A 20,428-nucleotide genomic window follows, 5' to 3' on the forward strand; every position below is an offset into this window, starting at 1 on the left:
TTTGGGAGTAATGTTTAGTAGGAGTAAAACAAGCTGTACAAACTCCTGGAAGCACTTAAGGGTCTTGCCTTACACCTTTACCTTAATTTCTCCGCCATATAATTTTACGGTCGCCACTCAAATTTCATAGTTGTTCTATGCACGACAAGAAGACTACACACGAGTTCACAGCCTTGCGCTTAGAGGCGACACCGCACTAGAAATACTAGTGAGCGTTGTGCTTGTCATCCCGTCTCACTAACACACATACACTACGACCAGATGGCGCCTTTAATTCACATAAAACACACACATACAATGCTGTTTTGCACATAAATTTACACTACATATAATTCATGAGCACATACAGTGGTTGTAATGTGTAACACGGAACAGAACTGTGAACAGTTATCTTAACAGCTACACTCTAGCTAGAGTAAAAGCTAGATTCACATGAAACATATGCTTCACAACCATGAATAGTGTGATGTATTGTACAGCTGTAAAAGTTCAGTAACCTTTGAAAGTAGTTCCACTGAAATCACGTTAGCACAAACCCTATTACTGCAAAACACACATTTATAACATTCTGAAAATAAATAAATAAAAATTTAAAAAAACACTTACAACACAAGTTTTATTGTTTTATGGTGTAGTTTAATGACATGTAATTTTAACTAATAATTTTTAACTAAAGGATAAATAAATCTGCACTTAAGCAGTCCTTAAAGGTAGTATTCCAAGAGATTCTGGTAAGGTAGCGAATAAGCACTGTCTTGTTGGGATAAAACCGTTACCTAACTTGCGGGCCGTATTCCAGAACAAGTCCAATCCAAATTCCAGTAATGTGTAAGATAAGCAAAAGTTTTGATAAACGGTGCCCTGCACAAGGCTACAAACTGATTCCAATGCATTCTAGCGGATGTTTCGCAACCATTTATACAAACATTACGGAAAAAATCCTAGAGATAGCAGCATCATCGCACGAAAATGGAACCGCCTTTCTAATTTTCTCAAGTACCTTTTAGGTTACGATTATTTCTTGTTATGACCATGGTGGTTGAATGGTTGAAATCATTTTTCTCCTGGCGGGTTCAAACTTGAATTTTTGTTGGGAAACGTGATGGACGTTGCTGCAAGCTGATGAGTCTTCTCGGAGTTCTACCGTTTCCTTCAACTGTTCATTACATCAATGCTCCACTCTCATTACACCTCACTGTCTCCAATGACCATGATGTAACAAGAAGTTCAACCTAAATTAATTAATTCATTCATTCTGTGAACCATGTATAAACATATATAAATAAGAATAAAGCTGGACTCACAATGATCCATCTGTACCGTCCACCCGTCAATCAATCACATGTTCTGCAGCCAATCAGATGACCAAAGAAAAATTCTGCCCTCAGTCCAGCACAAAACATTAACAAGTTTTAAATTTGACAGATGTACAGATGAAATCATAACCTCAAAAATCCCTGAAACATATTGCCTTTATATTAAAAGATTTTATAGTTTGCTTATTTGTTTAGCTACTTCCATATTACTATTTTTAACTTGCTTTTTAACACATTTTAAGTTTTATATTTGAAACAAAAATTGACACACACACACACACATAAAAGTGTAATTAATAACATACAGTATCTTAAAAGTATATTCAAATAAATATTTTCGAGCATGTTAAGCATACATGATCGTCAAATGAATAAACCTTTACTAGAAACTTTATCAACAATTTAAGCTTTCTAGTCAGTTGGCAGCCATCCAGATGAACAAATCACTGTGAATTGCTTGGCTTGTTAACAGACAGATGGACAGCAAACGGACGCGATGGATCATTGAGAGTCTACCTTGAAACAATGCTCTCTTTTTTAAATAAATAATTTATAGAATATATATGGCTCGTCTATGAACTGTTCTTAGTATTTAAGTCGTAATTTTGTGAGATATAAAAATGAATAGACATAAAAACAGCTAGCATTATAAGTAAACACTTAAAATGTTAAATAAAAATCTTGTTTAAGGCTATTAATAAAAACTTAAATTAAATGTGAAGCTGCAGTCCCTACCAAGATGTTTGATGACATACTAAGTAAACGAACATCAGCCAACAGCTATGAAGGTAATAAAAGTCACTTCCCAAAGACAAAGCTTAGGGCCACTCGCCTCCCGGCACTGCGATCTCACGGCTCGGGCAAGGGACATGTGGGAGAGTATGGCATCAGCAAGTGGGATTGCTCCAGGTGCACAGGTTTGTCCCCCTACTCAAAAATAACAGTTCAGTCTACAATCGCCATCCTGGCCACAGTGGTCACTTGAAGGCACACGCGGATCCAGGTGATTGTGCTAACAAAGTTGTAAGTTTCATACCGAAAACACTACTTTATCATGTGTAAGTTGCCACCAAAAAAAAAAGAGAAGAGGATCCATTTCCACAGGCACGATTATGAAGTCTTCACCCGGCTGTGCGAGGGACCGTTATGGTCGAGAGGTCGTCACGTCGTCACACCCCTGGAACTTGACCCCGGGTCGTAGCTTGTACATCGACCACTCTGCAGTCACGACCGAGAGGCAGTCACGTCTCGCCTCTGGAATGCGACCCTGGGGTGCAGCTTGTAGAGCAGCCACCGGGCGATCTCGCCGAAGGGCGTCCGGTAGGAGCGCACGAAGCCCTCGTCGGCGGCCCGCGGCGCTGGGGGGTGCCGGGCCAGCAGGTGGAGGGTGAAGAAGGCCCTCCACCGCGGCCAGCGCGCCGGGCCGTACAGGAACTTGGACAGGTTGTCCACCCCGAACAGGTGCGGCACGCGGTGCGCGAGCCCCGGCCGCGGCAGCAGGATCTGCTCGGTGGGGAACTGGCCGGCGTTGTAGTACCAGTCCCTGGGGTGGTACTTGCGGTATCCGTCCAGCCACAGCGGCAGGAGCCTCGCGCCTCTGTGCGCTATCAGGATCTTCGGAGCAACAAAAAAATGCACAAGTGTTTGAAGTAAAACTTCACAGACAGAGGTACACATATTGAAGCAGGTGTTAAACTCGTACAAACGTAAGATGCTCGCAAGGTGAGTAGTATAGTGGGTGTCTTATAAGATGATAAAGCCCATGCAGAACAGCTCTAAATTGGTCAACACATTGATTTCAGGCATGTGAACACTTCAGTTCTGGTTCACACGTGAGGGAAGGTTGTACTAGAACGAACTGCAGGCCTGCCTCGGCAATATCTGTCATTCAGCATCCAGAAGGATTCAAGAGTCAGTCGACAGTAAATCTTGGATCTGTCGCATCGCAACATTGTAGTCACAGATGGAGTCGCCGCCACAGAAGTCAGTCACCTGAAGATGACTTCGAGTGGAAAACGACATCATTTTTGTTGGTCGACCAGAGGCAAAATGACCGGCAACTGTGACGTCCTGTAGGGGGTCGCTGGTCCCGGTCCCACCTATGAAAGAGTGGCTGTAATAGTGTGCCTCAGAAATTTATTCAGCCTGTGTTCCTGACCGTACCGGACCACGCCGGCTAGCGAGCTACCAAGTCGGCGAGTGGTACTTGCTCACTGACAATGCACGAGAGACGAATGAGTGGCAGGCGCGAAAACCAATATTCCTAGCCGGGAGTCGTGACCAAATATGTAGCGTCCGTACCTGCGTGCCGATGAACTGGTCCGGCGGCCAGCCGACCGTCATCTCGTAGCGCAGGAAGCGGTCCAGCGGCCGGAGCACCAGCACGTCCGTGTCCAGGTACACCCCCCCCCACTCCATGAGCAGCTGTATCCTGGCGACGTCCGACGCGTGGTACACGGAGCTGAGCGGCTGGCCGAACACGTGGCTGGGGCGGTCCCTGCGTACCACCTGGACGCTGGTGTTGGCCACCCGCACCGCGTTCAAGGCATCCCAGTAGCGGCCCGTGATGTTGGCACTGTCCGTGTGGATCAGCAGCTTCTCCGGTCGCTGCACCTGATTGGACGTCACACCATGCTCGTTGGGGTGCCTACACTCTCGCATCACGTCAGTTTGTTTGACTTTACCCCGATTTCCTCGTGCAACATATCTCCCGCCTCATCTGGCTGTAGATGAATTTCAATACATACATATTAGTACTGAAACGCATTTTAACACACACACATAACCTGAAGAATCGATTATAAAATATTTTCCTACACATTTCCATCAACATTACTAACAATAAGTTATTTGAATGATTCTTGCAATGGAGAAGACTGATTTATATCATTATTTTGGACAAACGCCATTGACACAAATTCTGCAAGTATCAAAAAGAAAATTAATTTATATCTGTTTCATCAAATTTTAAAATGACACATTATTGATTGTGATACGGCAAAAGACTACAGATAACTGATTGTACTTCAAATTAATACACAGTTGTTTGCATCCCTTAAGTTTAATTACCTAATATTAGAATAAAAACAGGTAAGGATAAAATTCTAACCAAAACAATCTGAAATTAAACATTAAGATACTATATAACATAACAAATTTCTGAATGTTTGTAACTAAGATCAATATTACCCTGATTTGATCAGGTTTTGAAACACTTTTCCTATTCCCTCATAACCACGTCCATCCAAATTAAGATTATGAGAAAAAATTAGGTTTAATTTCAGAATATCTTCACTGATGAACCACTCTCTTTTAAAATTCTTTTTAAAAAACGGACCTTGTAATGATAATTTTGCATAGAACTACATCTTAGCTTCTGGATTAAGGCAAGGTCCATGGAAATGTTGAAGTGCCCGACATATTGGCATGCCTTGTTAGAGTTATCTTAAGGGCAATTAACAGTCAGCACATAAGCCAAGTAGTTAGTGACTCTGCCTATAAAAGTCTATGGTGTAGATTTTTTAACGGACACAAGAGCGTCAAACTAAAACATGTGGCCCTGATGAAAGCAATTACAATGAGGCACACATATTCTGTAGTTTACTTAAAAGGTTTTATTTTACTAGACTTTAAAAGCACGTATGAACAGCAGCCAGATGCATCAGTTTCTTAATTGCAAACATTAATAGTGTGATAGATACAAACTGCTCGTTGAAACATTATATACAACTTGATATTTTTTAAGCAATGAGAAAAGTGATGCTTAATTCATCATGGGCAGGGATGTTTGAAAATCAACCAATAGTTAAGGGTGAACTTGCAGCATATTCTATTAGAGCAGCTAGTTAAATTTACTGTAAAATATATTTATAAAATGCACTACCTTTAGAGCTGACACCATGCTGAGAAACGACGTGAAGTCCAGGGTGTCTTTCGAAAACAAAATGAAGTGAACGATGTTCGGGACGATAGCCGTCTGCGATCCCGACAAATTGTCAAAGTCGCTGAACATGCTGCTTCTCCTTTGCGCCTTTGGTGACGACGACTGCGAAGACAGCGCAGGCGCAAAGGAGTCCTGGGGCCGCAACACCCACAGAACAAGAAGCACCGCGCAAAGAAACAGGAGGCACCAGCGCACATTTCTGTTCAGCCACATTTCATTTCTGTGCAGAGGGGAGAACAAAAACATGTCCACACTCTATCCAACAAAACATGCATAAACTGCCTGGCTTACATACTTACAGTACAAGACAATTTTTTTGATTATTGCTTATCACGTTCCAACTGTTTAGGTACACGCAAGCACAATGGCAACATCAATAATAAAAAAAGCAACACAACAGTCTCTCTACTCATCATGCTGTGTTTCAATGTGGTGCCATTTTTAGCAGCAAGATCAAAGACTATGTCGAAAAACCATCCTTTACATTTTAGGTATGTTATTGTAGATCTGTTCTTTACAAACAGTTATTAGTTAAAAACTTGAGTACTTACATCAAATACAAATTGCTCAACCTGGCTGTAAAAAGATATTCTGTTTTTTGTGTGTGTATATTTTCGAATTTATGAAGTATAACCTATGTACCTGTTTATACTTTATAGGACTGTCTGAAAAACCTTAAATGCACATTAGCCACTCAGTACACACTACATTCATAAAATTTAATTCAAAAATTTTTTTTACCAAAAATTTATCAAATGTGCAGTACATTTTCTCAACTCAATATTCGAAACACATAAAAAAATTAATACTTTAATAATTATTTACTATAACCATATTTTAAAAGATTTGGTTTACACTCTTATAAAAAATTTCATCTCAATTTGAACACCAAGAATTAAAAAATTCTATAAGTCACTTCTCTACATAATTATCACGTGGCAAAATTTACTACAATAACTAAAAAAAATAAACTATGTGAACTAGATAAAATAACGAACACATGTAGAAAATTTGTAAAGACTTACCACTATTACCTTATTCAGCAACACCAACAACACCAATCACCGTTAAACAACAGCCTATAATAATTTTGGTATGAATGAAGAACTTTGTAAATTTCATCATGACTTACACAGTCTAAGAAATTTGAATACTTCTTAAATTTGAAATTTGAAATTGCACCCCACACTTAATAATAAATTATAATTGAAACTAAACATTTGTTATATAAATTAATTAAAAATGCATATTCTAAGAAAAGTTATCATATAAGAAAAAATTAAAAATTAACTATCATGAAGTTTTTTTTCATTCAAATATTTTTGCTTCAGCAAATATCTGCAGTCATTTATCAAAAACCGGTAGAATATTAAAGGTAATCCAGCTGTTCCGAGGTGCCATAATGAATGGGAGTCAAACAACCATAAAACAGGTGGAAAATCTGCAAGTTCAAGCAGCATACAAATCCCTACTAAGATCACAAACAGCCCGCAAAGCCAAGAATATGGCATCCTTTTCCTGTTGCACATGGCCCAAACTAACCAACCTAGGGCATTTAAAACACCCACAGTAATATTGACCATCATATTGTAGCCATAATCAAATTTTACCCAAGACATAAAAGTTATATGGTGAATAAAAAGGAACAAACAAAATATACTAAGCAAAGCTGTCAGAAATTTACTTCGGCCATTCAAAATTCTCACGCACATGCAATAAAAAGAACAAAGGACCATGGAAAATGCACAAAAATAGTCCATTTTTTCTGTGAATGGGAAATCTCTTGTATGAAATACACAGGACCAAAACCAGCCGTTCAAGCAAACTACAGCATATATGTGCCACAACCAAAACATTGGGCTTGAACGATGAACCTCTCTTCGAAATATTTTCAACATGTAGAAATGAGCACAAAAATTCAAAAAAGAAAAGAAAACTGAAGCTGGTTCCTGGAGGCCAAGTATTCTAATGAAAGGCCACCGACCATGAAACTGTGGAACATCCCATTTCCTTTCCATAAAGGCATCAACAGTCTTCCACATGCAATTGTACCTACATTCTTCAGCACACGACCACAAAGTAAGCTGAAGGTGAAAAGGCTGAACACTAGACAAAAAGTTCCACCCGTCTGAAGAACAATGTGTTCTTGTACATTTTGAAACACATTTCTGATAATAAGGTGATTGGTCGCCAGCAGATGCAAATGCTTGTTCAATTAACACACAAATACAACAGAAAATAACGATAAAACTTGATACTTTGATTTTATATTTCATTTTTTAAATATTTTAGATAAGAAAAGAACAGATGTACATAGATTATTAAAAAAATTATGTAAACGTTAAAAAAAATTACTTTTCTATCCAAGCAAATATTTTTGTTTACATCAGTTTACATCTTCTGCTATTGTCGAATGTCAGAACTGTTGACGAACTTAGCAAAATAAAAATCTCTCACTAAGGGCGCGGTTACACGGGAGTCTGAACTACTTCAGGTGAACATGTTCAGCTGTTGAGTGCGGTTACACACAGTCTGAACATGTTTCGTTCGAGGCCATTTCTCATTTAACTTAAACAGGTTGGCAAAGTAGTTCAGATCGACATATCTTCTACATTAGCCTCTGATTGGCTGTTTAGAATATAAACAGTTCTTTCCAGAAATTCAAGATGGAAAGTGTTCCTGGCACAAGTTAGGGTAATATTTTACCGAATGCAAAAAAAATATCAAAAGGTAATTATATACTTTTTTAAAATTGATCCTGACCTTAATTATCTTAAAACTTAACACTCTCGCTCAAACAATAATAAAAAATAAGTTTAAATTGTTTTACTGTGCATGTTGTTTGAATTCCCGATTTGTAAAAAAGTGTTGAGCAATATGAAAACACATTCAATTTCTGCTGATAATACTGTATAAACAAGTGTGAAAATCCCGCGTTTTCTGGATACAAAATAGAGATCAACAACAGACATTCGTTGACAGTAGACAATCGGTTTTAGAGCTGAACACACTTTTCAGCAACTACCGTGTAACCGTACACTTTCGCGTTTGTAAACGTGTTTACTTAAACATGTTCACCTGAAGTAGTTCAGGGTCCCGTGTAACCGCGCCCTTAACTTCAATTTAAATTCTCACTACAAAATGAACCTATGTTCGTGCGTTCGTGTAGTTTTTTTTTTTGTAATATTTATTTTTTCATAAATATATTAGGACTGGTCATGCCATACAACGGTTATTTAAGTCGTACCTACAAGAGTAATGTATTATAAAAAATAATTTATGCGTAAAAAAAATTATTCATAGCTCGGAAGCGTTTTTAGCTGGTTTGCAAACTCGACATGTAATAAAAAATAAGGTAGCATCTAATTTGTTATAATTTTAAAACATATATTCACTGGCAGAACAGAAAGAATGGCCTATTCTAATGTATTTATTTTGGTTATATATTCGGTTATATGAAGAGCTGCTTAATTAAAAAGTGTATTATTATTATTATTATTATTTTGGAAATGTCAAGGTAGCTTATTGTACAGATTGTTTGCTGAGTAAGAATGCCCTTTTGGATATGTTTAGATTTACAAATGGTATGTGATAACTGTTTTTATTTATTTTAGTGTGATTATGATTGACATCTTTCGCCCTGGGAAATTTCATAGTCCGAGTCCAGTTATTCAGAGTGCTGTAGAAACTTTCCCACACTGTGATATGCAGGGAAAAAAACAATAATTTAACTTGTGTAAAAGTGAAATAAATATTATTAAATTTTTTCCAGTTATGTTTGTTTCTTATAGGAAAATACAAACAAATACATTTTCTTAATCAAATACTCGGTGACATAATGTCTTGTTTTTGTCAGGGAAGTACCAGCCTTGTGTATGTCTAATGGTCTGTCTGATCCGGGCTTCTACTCAAAGCAGGTGTGAGTCCCGGGGAGGAACTTTATTTTCTTGCTTAACTGAATGTTAGTTTCAATTATTATTATTATTACAAAAAACTTTTTAACTGCATCTTCAAATCCCCATGCCATTTTGAGAGGAAGCCTAACAACTCAGCTTATACATACACCCGCAGTAGTAACAACTGCCATCGGTGATCGTTGTTCAGCACCAGCCATGTCTAGACCTTCATTTTTAATTAATCAGTATGATCACCCATGTGGCATATGGCATACTATTGACAATTCTGACAGTGTTTTTTTGTAAGAAAAAAGAAACCATTTTTTTTTCAAGGATAACAATTATCTTATTGTTTCATGCCGAAAATGAGTCTTACATCGTACTGCCCTGGGCAGAAGTCAAAGCTCGAGTCCCAGTATTTGCATCAGCATGCTGCAGTGCTGCACTGCATCTGACTACTGTCGGGCTATCCTAGACAAATTCAGAGTCACCAACAACAATTTCAGACTACTGTGGTTAATGGACACCTTTAGTGTAGTGTATTCATGGTGTTCTTTGAGACTGTGTTAAATGGCATTATCAGGCATAAGGAATGCCTCAGTGGTACATGGATTTAAGCTCCTTTCACACGAGCGAATGGTCACCCAGCAATTGGATACGAACGGAGAGGAACCCTGAGACTAGGGAGTGGTATTCCAAAACATTGTGGTAAGGTAGAAAATAAGCAATGGCTTGTCGGGACTACAACTATAACCTAACTCGCTGACTGTATTCAAGAATGTGTCATAACCGAAACCCAAGGTAGGAAACAGAAAAGCACAACTATTTTTATAAATGGTGCCCAGTTAGAAACTGGTTCCAACAAATTCTTGCGGACGTTTGGCAACCATCGATATACTTTTTATGGCAAAAATCCTGGAGATAATAACACCATCACACGAATTAAATGGTGCTATTCTAATTTTCTCAAGTATATTTTATGATACAATTATTTCTTGTTATGACCATTATAGTCTATGAAATGTATTTCAGAATAGTTAAGATACCATAAAGTTTTATTTGGCACACCAATACTTTTGGTACATTACCCGATATATATATGAGTTAATGTGCCATATGCGGGGCTCATCATCTGGTCAAAACCAAAGGAAAGGTGAGCTTTGCGCATACACAAAATTCGGGCAACAGATTGGCAATGGATAATACTTCAAAATCGGTGCCCTAAAAATAAGGAACTGACTGTGTCCTATCGTGCACTTGGAATACTGTCAGTCTACAGGTGTAGCATATAAAACATCTAAACTTTTTTTTTTGTGTTTTGGAATATCGGTCTAGGTAAAATGTCTTTGTATTTTACTAATATTACCATAAAGACATATTTACGAAAAATTTAATACAGGAGTTTGAAACTCCCGCCTTGACCACTCTATAACCGCCATTTTCGTTTAGTTCCTAATCCTGTAAATACAGCGCTACGTCTGTAAATTCTTCTTTGTCAAATATTCATTGGTAGTGACGCTTTGATGTTATTTCCGTCTATGAAGTTTACTGTGGAATCGAAAGTCACGCAAGGTTTGAGAATTTGTGAATTGTTGTTGATTTTGTTAAATTGGATTTTCGTAAGTTGTGACGATTTATTTTAGTTAATAATTTGTATGCAAGATGGCAACAGCAGTCGCTTGTGAAATTCCTACTCCTGGATTTTCCTTCGAAAACTGTAGAAGGTAATCTAAATGTATAAATTTAACATACAGCCATAACTACACAAATTCTAGGAATAAACTTAGGCTGTATCCGAATACCTAGGCATGCGTCCTTTAAGTTCAAGTCCCTACATCCCTAAACAAATGCACCCACAGTTTAAAGGATGCATTCTAAAGGATGTACGATATCCGAATTGTTTTACAGCTAGCACTACCTGTTGGCTGTCATTGTACTAATGTGGAGGTAAATATGTAGTTGAGCGGTATTTGCGGAAAAAAATGTTAAAAATCTGAAAATACTTTTATTGTATGCTCTTCAACTTCCTCATTAAAAGCGGTGGAGGTAAGAAATTCCAAATACTTTAGGAGATATCGAATTTTTTAATTTCATCACAATACCAGTGCATTCATGTGGCGTTCACCATTGTTTCTTGTTTACGAGTATCTATTTTTTTTATTGGATAGTGATGTCACGTGATTGTTCGTGATAGGCCAGAATTCAAATGAACCAATACATGATCATTTAGTTCATTTATTGTTTAAAACTGTGTTTGGTAAATATGTAGTGTACGGATTAGCGCCAAAAAAAAATCGTACAAATATAAAATAACTTTCATTATATGCTCTTTTACGTCCTCTTTTCATAACCGCCTGCGGAGATAAGAAATTCCAAATACTTTAGGAGATATCAAATTTTTTAATTTTCATATTTGGACAATATTTGTTAAAAAAACATATAAAATTCCGAAAATACCTTTATTCTGTGCTCTTTAACTTCCTCTTTTCATTAAACCCGACAGAGATCAGAAATTCCAAATACTTTAGGAGATATGGAATTTTTTAATTTTCATGCTGTGCACTGATGCGGCATTCAGCGGGAAGCCTACGATTCACTCATCCTTCTGGACATACCCGAATACTCACGTTGGCAAGCCTTCTTTTCTTAAAATTAGCAAGAAGTAATTCAAAATACTTTAAAACATTGTGGATGGTTGGTTATATTAGGTAAGTATAGCTACATTAAAAAAACTGTAAAATCATATTATGGTTGCTTAGCAAATAACTTTTTAATATGTAGCTATCCAGCGCTAGGAAACCGATTACATGATTTCACAGTATTTTTAATGTAGCTATCCTAACCAAATCAACCATCCACAATGTTTTAAAGTATTTATAATGTAGCTAACAAAACCTAATTGACCATTAGTTTTCATGAGTTGTATATTTATTTACAATAAAAAAAAACAGGAGATGCACAATTGGGCGTTTGCCTCTCGTCTGTTGAAAGAAGGCTTGCCAACGTGAGTATTCGGGTATGTCCAGAAGGATGAGTGAATCGTAGGCTTCCCGCGTTCTCTATTGTTGCTTGTTTACAAGTATGATTTTTTTTTCGCGACGTAGTTGAACGACTACATCACGTAAAAAGAAAATTACGTGAGTTCCTACTGTTCATCCTTTGTCCTGGTTTGTTAGGTCAGGTCAGCTACATTATAAATACTTTAAAACTAAACAACCATTAAAATTAATTTTTATTATTTTTAATGTCCGTCCAGTTTCAAAGTATTTATACTGTAGCTGACCTGATCTAATCTACCTTTGTCCCGTTTTGTTAGGTCAGGTCAGTTACATTATAAATACTTAAAACTATACAAGTAAAATTAATTGATATTATTTTTAATTTCCGTTTATTTTGAAGTATTTATAATGTAACAAACCTTACCTAATGGAAAATTTCTGTTATTTAGGCATTCACACACACATGGCAAAATATAAAATGGCGTCTGTTGAATGATTACATAGGGCTTGTATTGCAAATTAAGAACGGCGATATCTCCAAAAGTAATTGGAATTTTTTATCTCCGCAGGCGGTTATGAAAAGAGGACGTAAAAGAGCATATAATGAAAGTTATTTTATATTTGTGCAATTTTTTTTGGCGCTAATCCGTACACTACATATTTACCCGGTGTTTAATTACTGCCTACAACTTTGGTGAGTTTTTAACGTTTCTAATTTTAAAGTCTTATTTGTTATTTGGATATTGTTGCGCAAGTAATAAGTAACATAAAAATTTTACGTGAGTTGTTACTGTTCATCCTTTGTCCCGGTTTGGTAGGTCAGGTCAGTTACATTATAAATACTTTAAAGAACCATTGAAATTAATTCATATTATTTTTAATGTACGCTTTGTTTTAAAGTACATAGTTATAATGTAACTGACCTGACCTAATCGACCATTTTCATTAATTAGGCATTCACATACACATGGCAATAAAAAAAATTCCGGCAGTCGAATGATTACACAGGTCTTGTATAGCAAAATAAGAACGGCGATATCTCCTAAAGTATTTGGAATTTCTTATCTCCGCCGCTTTTAATGAAAAGAGGAAGTTGAAGAACATATAATAATAATTGTATTTTCGTATTTTTAACATTTTTTTTCGCAAATACCGCTGAACTACATATGATGAAATTTAAAAATTCGATATCTCCTAAAGTATTTGGAATTTCTTACCTCCGCCGCTTTTAATGAAAAGAGGAAGTTGAAGAGCATACAATAAAAGTATTTTCAGATTTTAAACATTTTTTTTCGCAAGTACCGCTGAACTACATATTTACCGTTTGCTCTTTAAGGGTTATGTTCACAATAACAAAGATAAGGGATGTATGGACATATCAGTGGATGCGAGAGTCGCATCCCTAAAAATCTCGACTTAGTGGACGCATGAGAGGATGCATCGACATCCCTTGTGAGAATTCGGATACAACTCAAAGATGGCCGCGTCCATTACGATGCACTATCTATGGATCCCTTAGCTAAGGGATCCATTAGGCCACTATTCGGATACAGCTTTAGTTTAATTTTTTTCGGGCCAATAGAACATAGAGGTTGCTGGTAATTTAGAGTTAAGGTAGTTTTGATGTGCGTAGATTGCATTAAAGGGTCTTAACACACATTTGTTTTAGGGTACATACATGGTTGAGGTTCGGTAACTATCGGACGTTGCGGCATTTTAGAACAGAAATGAAAAAAAATGGAAAACATTTTCACACACTACACACGTCCATAAATGTACTCCCAAGGAGTATCATAATTCATAATCATAATTCCTACTAGTTTGTGAAAAAATTCAAATTTATATATCTTATATTACAATACTTGTACTTTTACGAAATACTTGTACTTACCAGCAATAAATAGGAATTAATGTTTTCCATATAGGTACTAGAGACGTTCGTAAATTAACTCTGCAAGGAACGTTTCTTAATTCCTACTGGTTTGTGAAAAAATAACAGTTTACAGCTTACATTACAATACCTGTGTATTCACACAATCGCCGGCATCCTGGGATTCTGATGGCATGATCCTGTTGGCTTGGTCCTGTGTACATGTTGCTTGCTATTTTATGTTTTAGTTAAGTACGTCAGAGGATTCTGCACTAAAATAAATTGTGAAATAAAAAAGAATTATGATTGCAGGTTGAAAAAAATTCTTTTTATTCGACTTTCGATCGTAATTCATTATTATAAGACAATATTTATTTTATGTTCAGGATTTTCCCGCATACTGAATTAAAACAGTAGGCATCATGTACCACAGGATCAAGCCAACAGGATCATGCCATCGGGATCAAGCCTTCAAGATCCAGGGATAAACTTCAATATATGAAATGGAAGAATTATCATATTTTTAATTCTCCATAGTTGGCTACAGTTGTGCTAAACAAAGCGATTCACAATCGCGAGTAAACAATGAAGGGCATTAGCAGTGTGAAACCACAGGTATTGTAATGTAAGCTTTAAACTGTTATTTTTAAGGAAGCAGTAGGAATTAAACCATGTTTTCAGAACATCTTAAGTAAGTTAGGTACTTAAAAAACATATCTTCCATTTTTATTTACTTCTTGTTCCCTGAAACCGTGACGACATCAGATGCTGGTTTAGTAATGTAAGCTGTAAACTATTATTTTTACAAACTATTAGGAAATAAGAAACCATCCCTTCAGGGTAAATTTAGCAAGTGTGTAGTGTGTGAAAACTGTTTTTTCTTATTATTTTTTCCATTGTAAAGAGACGCAACATCTGATAATTACTTTTCTAGTGTTGCTGCTTTTACAAAAAAATTTATTTTTATTTTTTTGGTAAATATTGAACACAGAGGTGCAACAAAATAAAGGCAAACAAAAAATTAAACATGAATTTTTTGTGTCCATACTTTCTTCTCAATCACTATGTAAAATGGCACTGCAATTTCTATTATTTCTTATTAGCTGCAGTAGAATTATTTTACAGTAGTCATGTTCATACAAGGATATGATTTTCATGATGTTGAATTCTTAGAACAGGACATTTGCATGTTGTTTGAAAATTCAAAAATGCATTTTATTTTTAGTTCCTAATGTTTTTCCTAATTATTTTATCTAATATGATTGTGATACTTTTATGTAGTTGACTGTTTTATTGGATGGCAATATAAGCTCTTTAAATTTCAAATTGAGCTGCTTTCAAAAAAAGAAACCAGAATTTAGTTTGTTTTCTTTTCTGTACGGACATTTTTTATTCACCCTGAAAAGTGTGTTTTAAAATTCTTACTGGATTCGGTGAAATCACTTAGCTGTCGCCATGTTGTACTTTATTTTTTGTTAGCGTAGCCGAGACTTTCAACCAGATATTGGCCTGATTGTCTGTTCTTTCGATAGTAATGTAAATTTATTTCTTGCTATTTTAGCATCACAGAGACTGTTTTCCATTAAAGATTGGCCTATGTCTTTATATTTGCATTACAAGTAATGCCAACAATAATTTTCTATCAACTGTAAACTGATAAATGAGATTGAACTGTTTTACCTAACCTAACCATTAAAACAGTCATTTCTGCTGAACTACTTTAGAGTATCAGAGTGTGTCTTTACACATTTATTCGAAAAAAATTAAGATTTAAAAAAAATTTTTTTTTTATATATCCTTTGTTTTGAAGCACTCCTGTGCTTACTTCTGGGATAGTTATTATGAGGCAGGAGACCTAATTTGTTACTTTAATATTATAAGCATAACATGAAATATTGTATTGATGTCAATTAGCTCTGTAGTAACGTCATTACCGTCATTTTAACTCTGTCTGTGCATCTTTTTTGGTAGGTACTACTTGTGTTAAGTGTGGTTATTAATGACGAAAATAGTCTGGTACGTAATCTAAAGGGTGTTTTGTGATTGAAACTGTATTGATAGGCCAATTTAGGTAGCCTGTGCAGTGAGCGGCCACTGCCATGCGAGAATGCCTAGTTTGCTTGCTATAGTGACGTAAATATATGTTGTGCTTAAATAGCATAGCAGAGACTGTTCTCAAAAAGAAAGGGACTTTATGTCAATGGCCGGGACCATGTGTGTTTTTTCCCATTCTAAGTGATAATTCAAGTACATGGAGTGGTGTCTGTGCTGGTTGATCCCAGGAACGCCCACCTGGCAGGCCGAGGGTTCCCCGCGCCCAAGGCGACTAAGACGGGCACCACCATCGTGGGCATCGTCTACAAGGACGGGGTGATCCTGGGGGCGGACACCCGCGCCACCGAGGACACCATCGTGTCGGACAAGAACTGCTCCAAGATCCACTACCTGGCCGGCAACATGTACTGCTGCGGGGCGGGCACGGCCGCCGACACGGAGATGACCACGCAGATGATCTCCTCCCAGCTGGAGCTGCACCGCCTGAACACGGGGCGCGTGGTGCCCGTGGTCGTCGCCAACCGCCTGCTCAAGCAGATGCTGTTCCGCTACCAGGTGGGCCTGCCGTTATACTTTATACCATTGTTAATTATCAAATACTAACCTCAGTATCAGGGGTGCAACAACAAGGGTATTATGCCCCCCCTCTGAAACCTTGAAGTGGGGGCAAACGGGGGCAAATAAAGTGCTGTGTAATCAATTTTTATATAATAAAACTGCTTAAATAGCTCCATTTTCCACCTTGAAATACAAATTTTTCCCTGGACCCCCCCCTCCCCCGCTTCAATAGGAGGGATCGATGATTCTTTATGAAAAGGTATATTGCCCCCCCCCCCCCCCCTTTGGAAATTTAGTTGTTGCACCCCTGCTTAGTATTCCAAGGATTTGATATTACAAGAAAAAACTTATCCAAAGAAAAATATTAGAGTAAATAAGGCAAATTAAAAAATTCAACACTGATACCTCTGAAATTTACTAGGTCAATTTTTTTTTTTTCATAACCATGTAGTTACTTTTCCCCAAGATATAAATTACTTTCAACATGTTAAATAAATAAAATTATAATATGTATAGAATTTTGTAACTTAGTTTGTGAAGTAACCATTTTAAACTGTAGATTGTTACTGAATTTTTGCATCAATTCACCTTTTTATTTTATTTATTTATTTTGGAAAAAAATAGTTTTGTTGTATGTTTGAATTATATTTGTAAAATTTTCATGAATAATTTAATATTTGATTCGAATATAGAAAGCAGGATTCACAGAAGCTTATATGTAACCAAAGTAAAATTTGCTTACTTTATGAGAGCAGTACTTTTAGCACAGAATTGTTGAAATGTGTTAGGGAACTAGTTACTATTTTTTTTTCTTCTTTTTAGTTTACTAGTTTAGAGAAACTAAAGTATTTTAAGTAAAGATTTATGGTGTTACTAATTGTTTTGAAAATGCTGACAACTATCCGGAAGCAAGTGTGTGCGAGGTGCATGTGGCTCTGTGGCTCTGTGGCTGAAGGGGCACATTGGCGCGGCTCTCGTGCTGGGAGGGGTGGATCCCTCAGGGCCGCACCTGTACTGCATCTACCCCCACGGGTCGACCGACAAGCTGCCGTACGCGACCATGGGCTCTGGGTCCCTGGCCGCCATGGCCGTGTTCGAGTCCCGGTGGAAGCCGGAGCTGACCGTGAGTGCTGCTAGCTTGCTTCTGTCGAGCAGGGACCGGGACCCCAGTCCTGATTTTCATTTTTTCCTGGTTTTCCCGAAGTCACCGGTCAAGTAACTAAGATGGTGTTATACCCAGTGCTTTTGGTGAATCCTTCCCCAATTTTCCTGCATTGTGTTTGTCTCTAAAGATGTTACTGTTTACGAGATGTGTTCCAGTGTAAACGTATTTGTGGGATTAAGTGACTTGCATTCACGCTTCCAGTATCACATATTTTTTTTTTATCTAAACTGTTATCATTTCCATCAATGCTATTGATACCTGCCCAGCCAGTCTGTAACATTAAATTACTATATTATATAAAACTAAAAAAAAAAAAAAAAAAATACATTATTAATTATGACCATTATGACTATCGAAATTTGATTGGGCTTGATATCATTAAATCAAAACACAGTTGATTAATTAGATTTTTGTTCTTGTGTATAATATTAATGTTAACAGATTGGTTGTCAACTACATAGACTGGTTTTATATCATAAAAAACACACTACGTAGTATTAAAAAAATTACTTATCCAGTGTGGTAATTAACATTTTGTAAATTTATGTGTGTTTTCCAAGTTTTGAAACCACCTGTTCAATTCCCTGAGTTTTTTTTTTTTACAGTTTTCCAAATGTTTTTGTCTGAGGTAACCCTGAAGCAGTTACAAAGAAAGATTTTTACCTCAAAATCTAAACTTTAAAGTTATTTTGACCTTCTCAGTTCAATTGATTTCTCGTAAACACAGATGCTTAATACTGTACATAGTTTGTTTAAGTAAAAAGCCATAGACAAGTTCATGCTGACTTTTTTTTTTTTTTTTTTTTTTTTAATTTTCTATTTTGTGCTTTTGCAGGAAGAGGAAGGTAAGGAAATTGTGCGAGATGCAATTGCTGCTGGAATTTTCAATGATCTAGGATCAGGGAGTAACATTGACATCTGCGTTATTCGATCTCCCTCTGCTGGTGGCGGAGTGAGTTACCTGCGTCCTTACGATCAAGCCAATGTCAAGGGAAAGAGGTAATGTTCAACCTCGTAGAGTCCTGTAGCTACAGAGATTATGCTAGTGTGAATATGAAGTGGTTGTAATTGCTGTCGTGCAAATTTTGCGTTTCAGGCAAGGGACATACCGCTTCAAGACGGGCACCACCGCAGTTCTAAATACGAAGATTGTTCCAGTGATAGTCGAAGAGATTGCCATCAGCATTGATGTGTCTGAAGAAGCCATGGACACGTCAAGTTAAAGGACTTTTTTTGAATTGAAAGGTGTTTGAATACAAAAGCTGCATATTTGGAGAAATGTGTCAGTTGTGTATTAATGTGGCAATTTTTTTTTCTAATTTTATGTCATGCCCACTTTCAGCATAAATTAAAAGGAATAAGTTAACTCTTGTTTATGAAAAATTAAAATTTACCAATAACCACATGTTTATAAATCAGTTAGTTAAGAAATAGTGTTACACCATTCATATTTTATCAATTGCACTTTTAATAAAAGCAGTGTAATTTTATCAATTTTAGATGCATTTCCACATAAAGAATGCATATAAGATATAAGTTTTGTCGTGGAGAAATGTTTTTCTAATCACTTCAAGCTTTCTGTAGTTCTAAATTATTTCTGTAAAAGATAAATAAACCCATTAATGTAGTGATCTCTTATAAACCACTACTACATATAGCCTGAAATAACAATGTCTATAAACACTATAAATTTTCAATTTTCATTTTTACTGCAGGGAAATAGTTTACAGAGACCTAAATTTTTTAATTGAAGCTTATTTTTTACTTTGTCTATTCATCCTTAACTCTTGGAAAAATCACATCTGCAAGAATGCATGTAAAAAATTGTGTGTGTATAAAAACACAAAACACAGATACGTACTCCTTTCCGATTAACGCTTTAGTTGCAATGGCAAATAAATCAATAGTCACAAGCTATGTCACCATGGACATAGTAACAGCCTACTTGTTTTATGTATGTACCTATGATGAAACAGATAAAAACAAAACAAACCTAAATAATGGTTCAACATTTCAGAGGAAATTAATAGAAAATGTATTTGTAATATTGCTGAAGAAAATATGTACACTTTTGCCGTAAACAACTAAAATGTGCTGATAACGAGGGTTAAAATATGTGAATAATCACCATTTTGCAAATACAGCATTAAAAATTAATTTCGTGAAATGGATTGGATTTCACGGTATTCTGTGGTTTACAAACAATCTCTGGAAATGGTTCTAGGGAAATAAGAAGAATAAAAACTAAAGTAAAAGGTTGTTGCATCAAAGAACATTTTATTCTTCAAAATTTTAACAATAATTTTACGTATCATTCATGTAGTTGACTTGACCAAACTCTCACTACAGTATAATCAGTCTAGTTTTCCAAAAGCCACTTCACTACATAATTTTCTTTATTCCCTCTTAGTATTTGTTACGTTTTGTGACAAATGTTTTTAGTGGAATTTTATTTCTTCTTCTTGCTATTTGAATTTGATTTTCACTTTCGAGAATAATTCACTACTCATATTTGTATTTGATTTAACTAAAAAAACTGATATTCACAGAAGTCTAGTTGTAGGTTTGATCCCAACAATCTGACACAATCACAAAGTCACCAGAATCGGTCAAATTTTTTAAACTG

General features: G+C 36.3%; 2 protein-coding genes across 6 annotated transcripts; one reads left to right on the forward strand and one right to left on the reverse strand.

Moving 5' to 3' along the window:
* Window positions 1-252: 252 nt before the first annotated feature.
* LOC134537793 (uncharacterized) lies at window positions 253-8,344 on the reverse strand. Of its 5 annotated transcripts, none has more exons than XM_063378600.1 (4): window positions 7,615-8,344; window positions 5,200-5,479; window positions 3,618-3,929; window positions 253-2,930 (listed from the first exon to the last, which is right to left on the reverse strand). In XM_063378600.1, the coding sequence occupies exons 2-4, from the start codon at window positions 5,470-5,472 to the stop codon at window positions 2,541-2,543; spliced, it is 975 nt and encodes a 324-aa protein (XP_063234670.1). In that variant the 5' UTR covers window positions 5,473-5,479; window positions 7,615-8,344; the 3' UTR covers window positions 253-2,540. The 5 variants fall into 5 exon arrangements, 4 of the variants coding, with proteins under 4 accessions (XP_063234670.1, XP_063234672.1, XP_063234671.1 ...); XM_063378602.1 differs by lacking the exon at window positions 7,615-8,344 and adding an exon at window positions 6,285-7,598; XM_063378601.1 differs by lacking the exon at window positions 7,615-8,344 and adding an exon at window positions 7,316-7,398.
* A 2,292-nt stretch (window positions 8,345-10,636) lies between these two features.
* On the forward strand, window positions 10,637-19,199 carry LOC134537795 (proteasome subunit beta type-7). Its single transcript, XM_063378603.1, has 5 exons — window positions 10,637-10,879; window positions 16,307-16,634; window positions 17,593-17,760; window positions 18,638-18,801; window positions 18,899-19,199. The coding sequence occupies exons 1-5, from the start codon at window positions 10,818-10,820 to the stop codon at window positions 19,023-19,025; spliced, it is 849 nt and encodes a 282-aa protein (XP_063234673.1). The 5' UTR covers window positions 10,637-10,817; the 3' UTR covers window positions 19,026-19,199.
* The last annotated feature ends 1,229 nt before the right edge of the window (window positions 19,200-20,428 follow it).

This window comes from Bacillus rossius, chromosome 12 (genome assembly GCF_032445375.1).
Source record: "Bacillus rossius redtenbacheri isolate Brsri chromosome 12, Brsri_v3, whole genome shotgun sequence".
Taxonomy (NCBI): domain Eukaryota; kingdom Metazoa; phylum Arthropoda; class Insecta; order Phasmatodea; family Bacillidae; genus Bacillus; species Bacillus rossius.

Bases quoted from the DNA above. Each gene is read 5' to 3' on its own strand.
- LOC134537793 (XM_063378599.1), bottom strand. From the start codon at position 5,505: ATGTTTTTGTTCTCCCCTCTGCACAGAAATGAAATGTGGCTGAACAGA. The intron at 3,930-5,199 runs GTAGTGCATTTT...ACGTCCAATCAG, and splicing joins GCATGGTGTCAGCTCTAAAG to GTGCAGCGACCGGAGAAGCT. The intron at 2,931-3,617 runs GTACGGACGCTA...GTTGCTCCGAAG, and splicing joins ACCAGTTCATCGGCACGCAG to ATCCTGATAGCGCACAGAGG.
- LOC134537795 (XM_063378603.1), top strand. From the start codon at position 10,818: ATGGCAACAGCAGTCGCTTGTGAAATTCCTACTCCTGGATTTTCCTTC. The intron at 17,761-18,637 runs GTGAGTGCTGCT...GTGCTTTTGCAG, and splicing joins GGTGGAAGCCGGAGCTGACC to GAAGAGGAAGGTAAGGAAAT. The intron at 18,802-18,898 runs GTAATGTTCAAC...TTTGCGTTTCAG, and splicing joins GCCAATGTCAAGGGAAAGAG to GCAAGGGACATACCGCTTCA.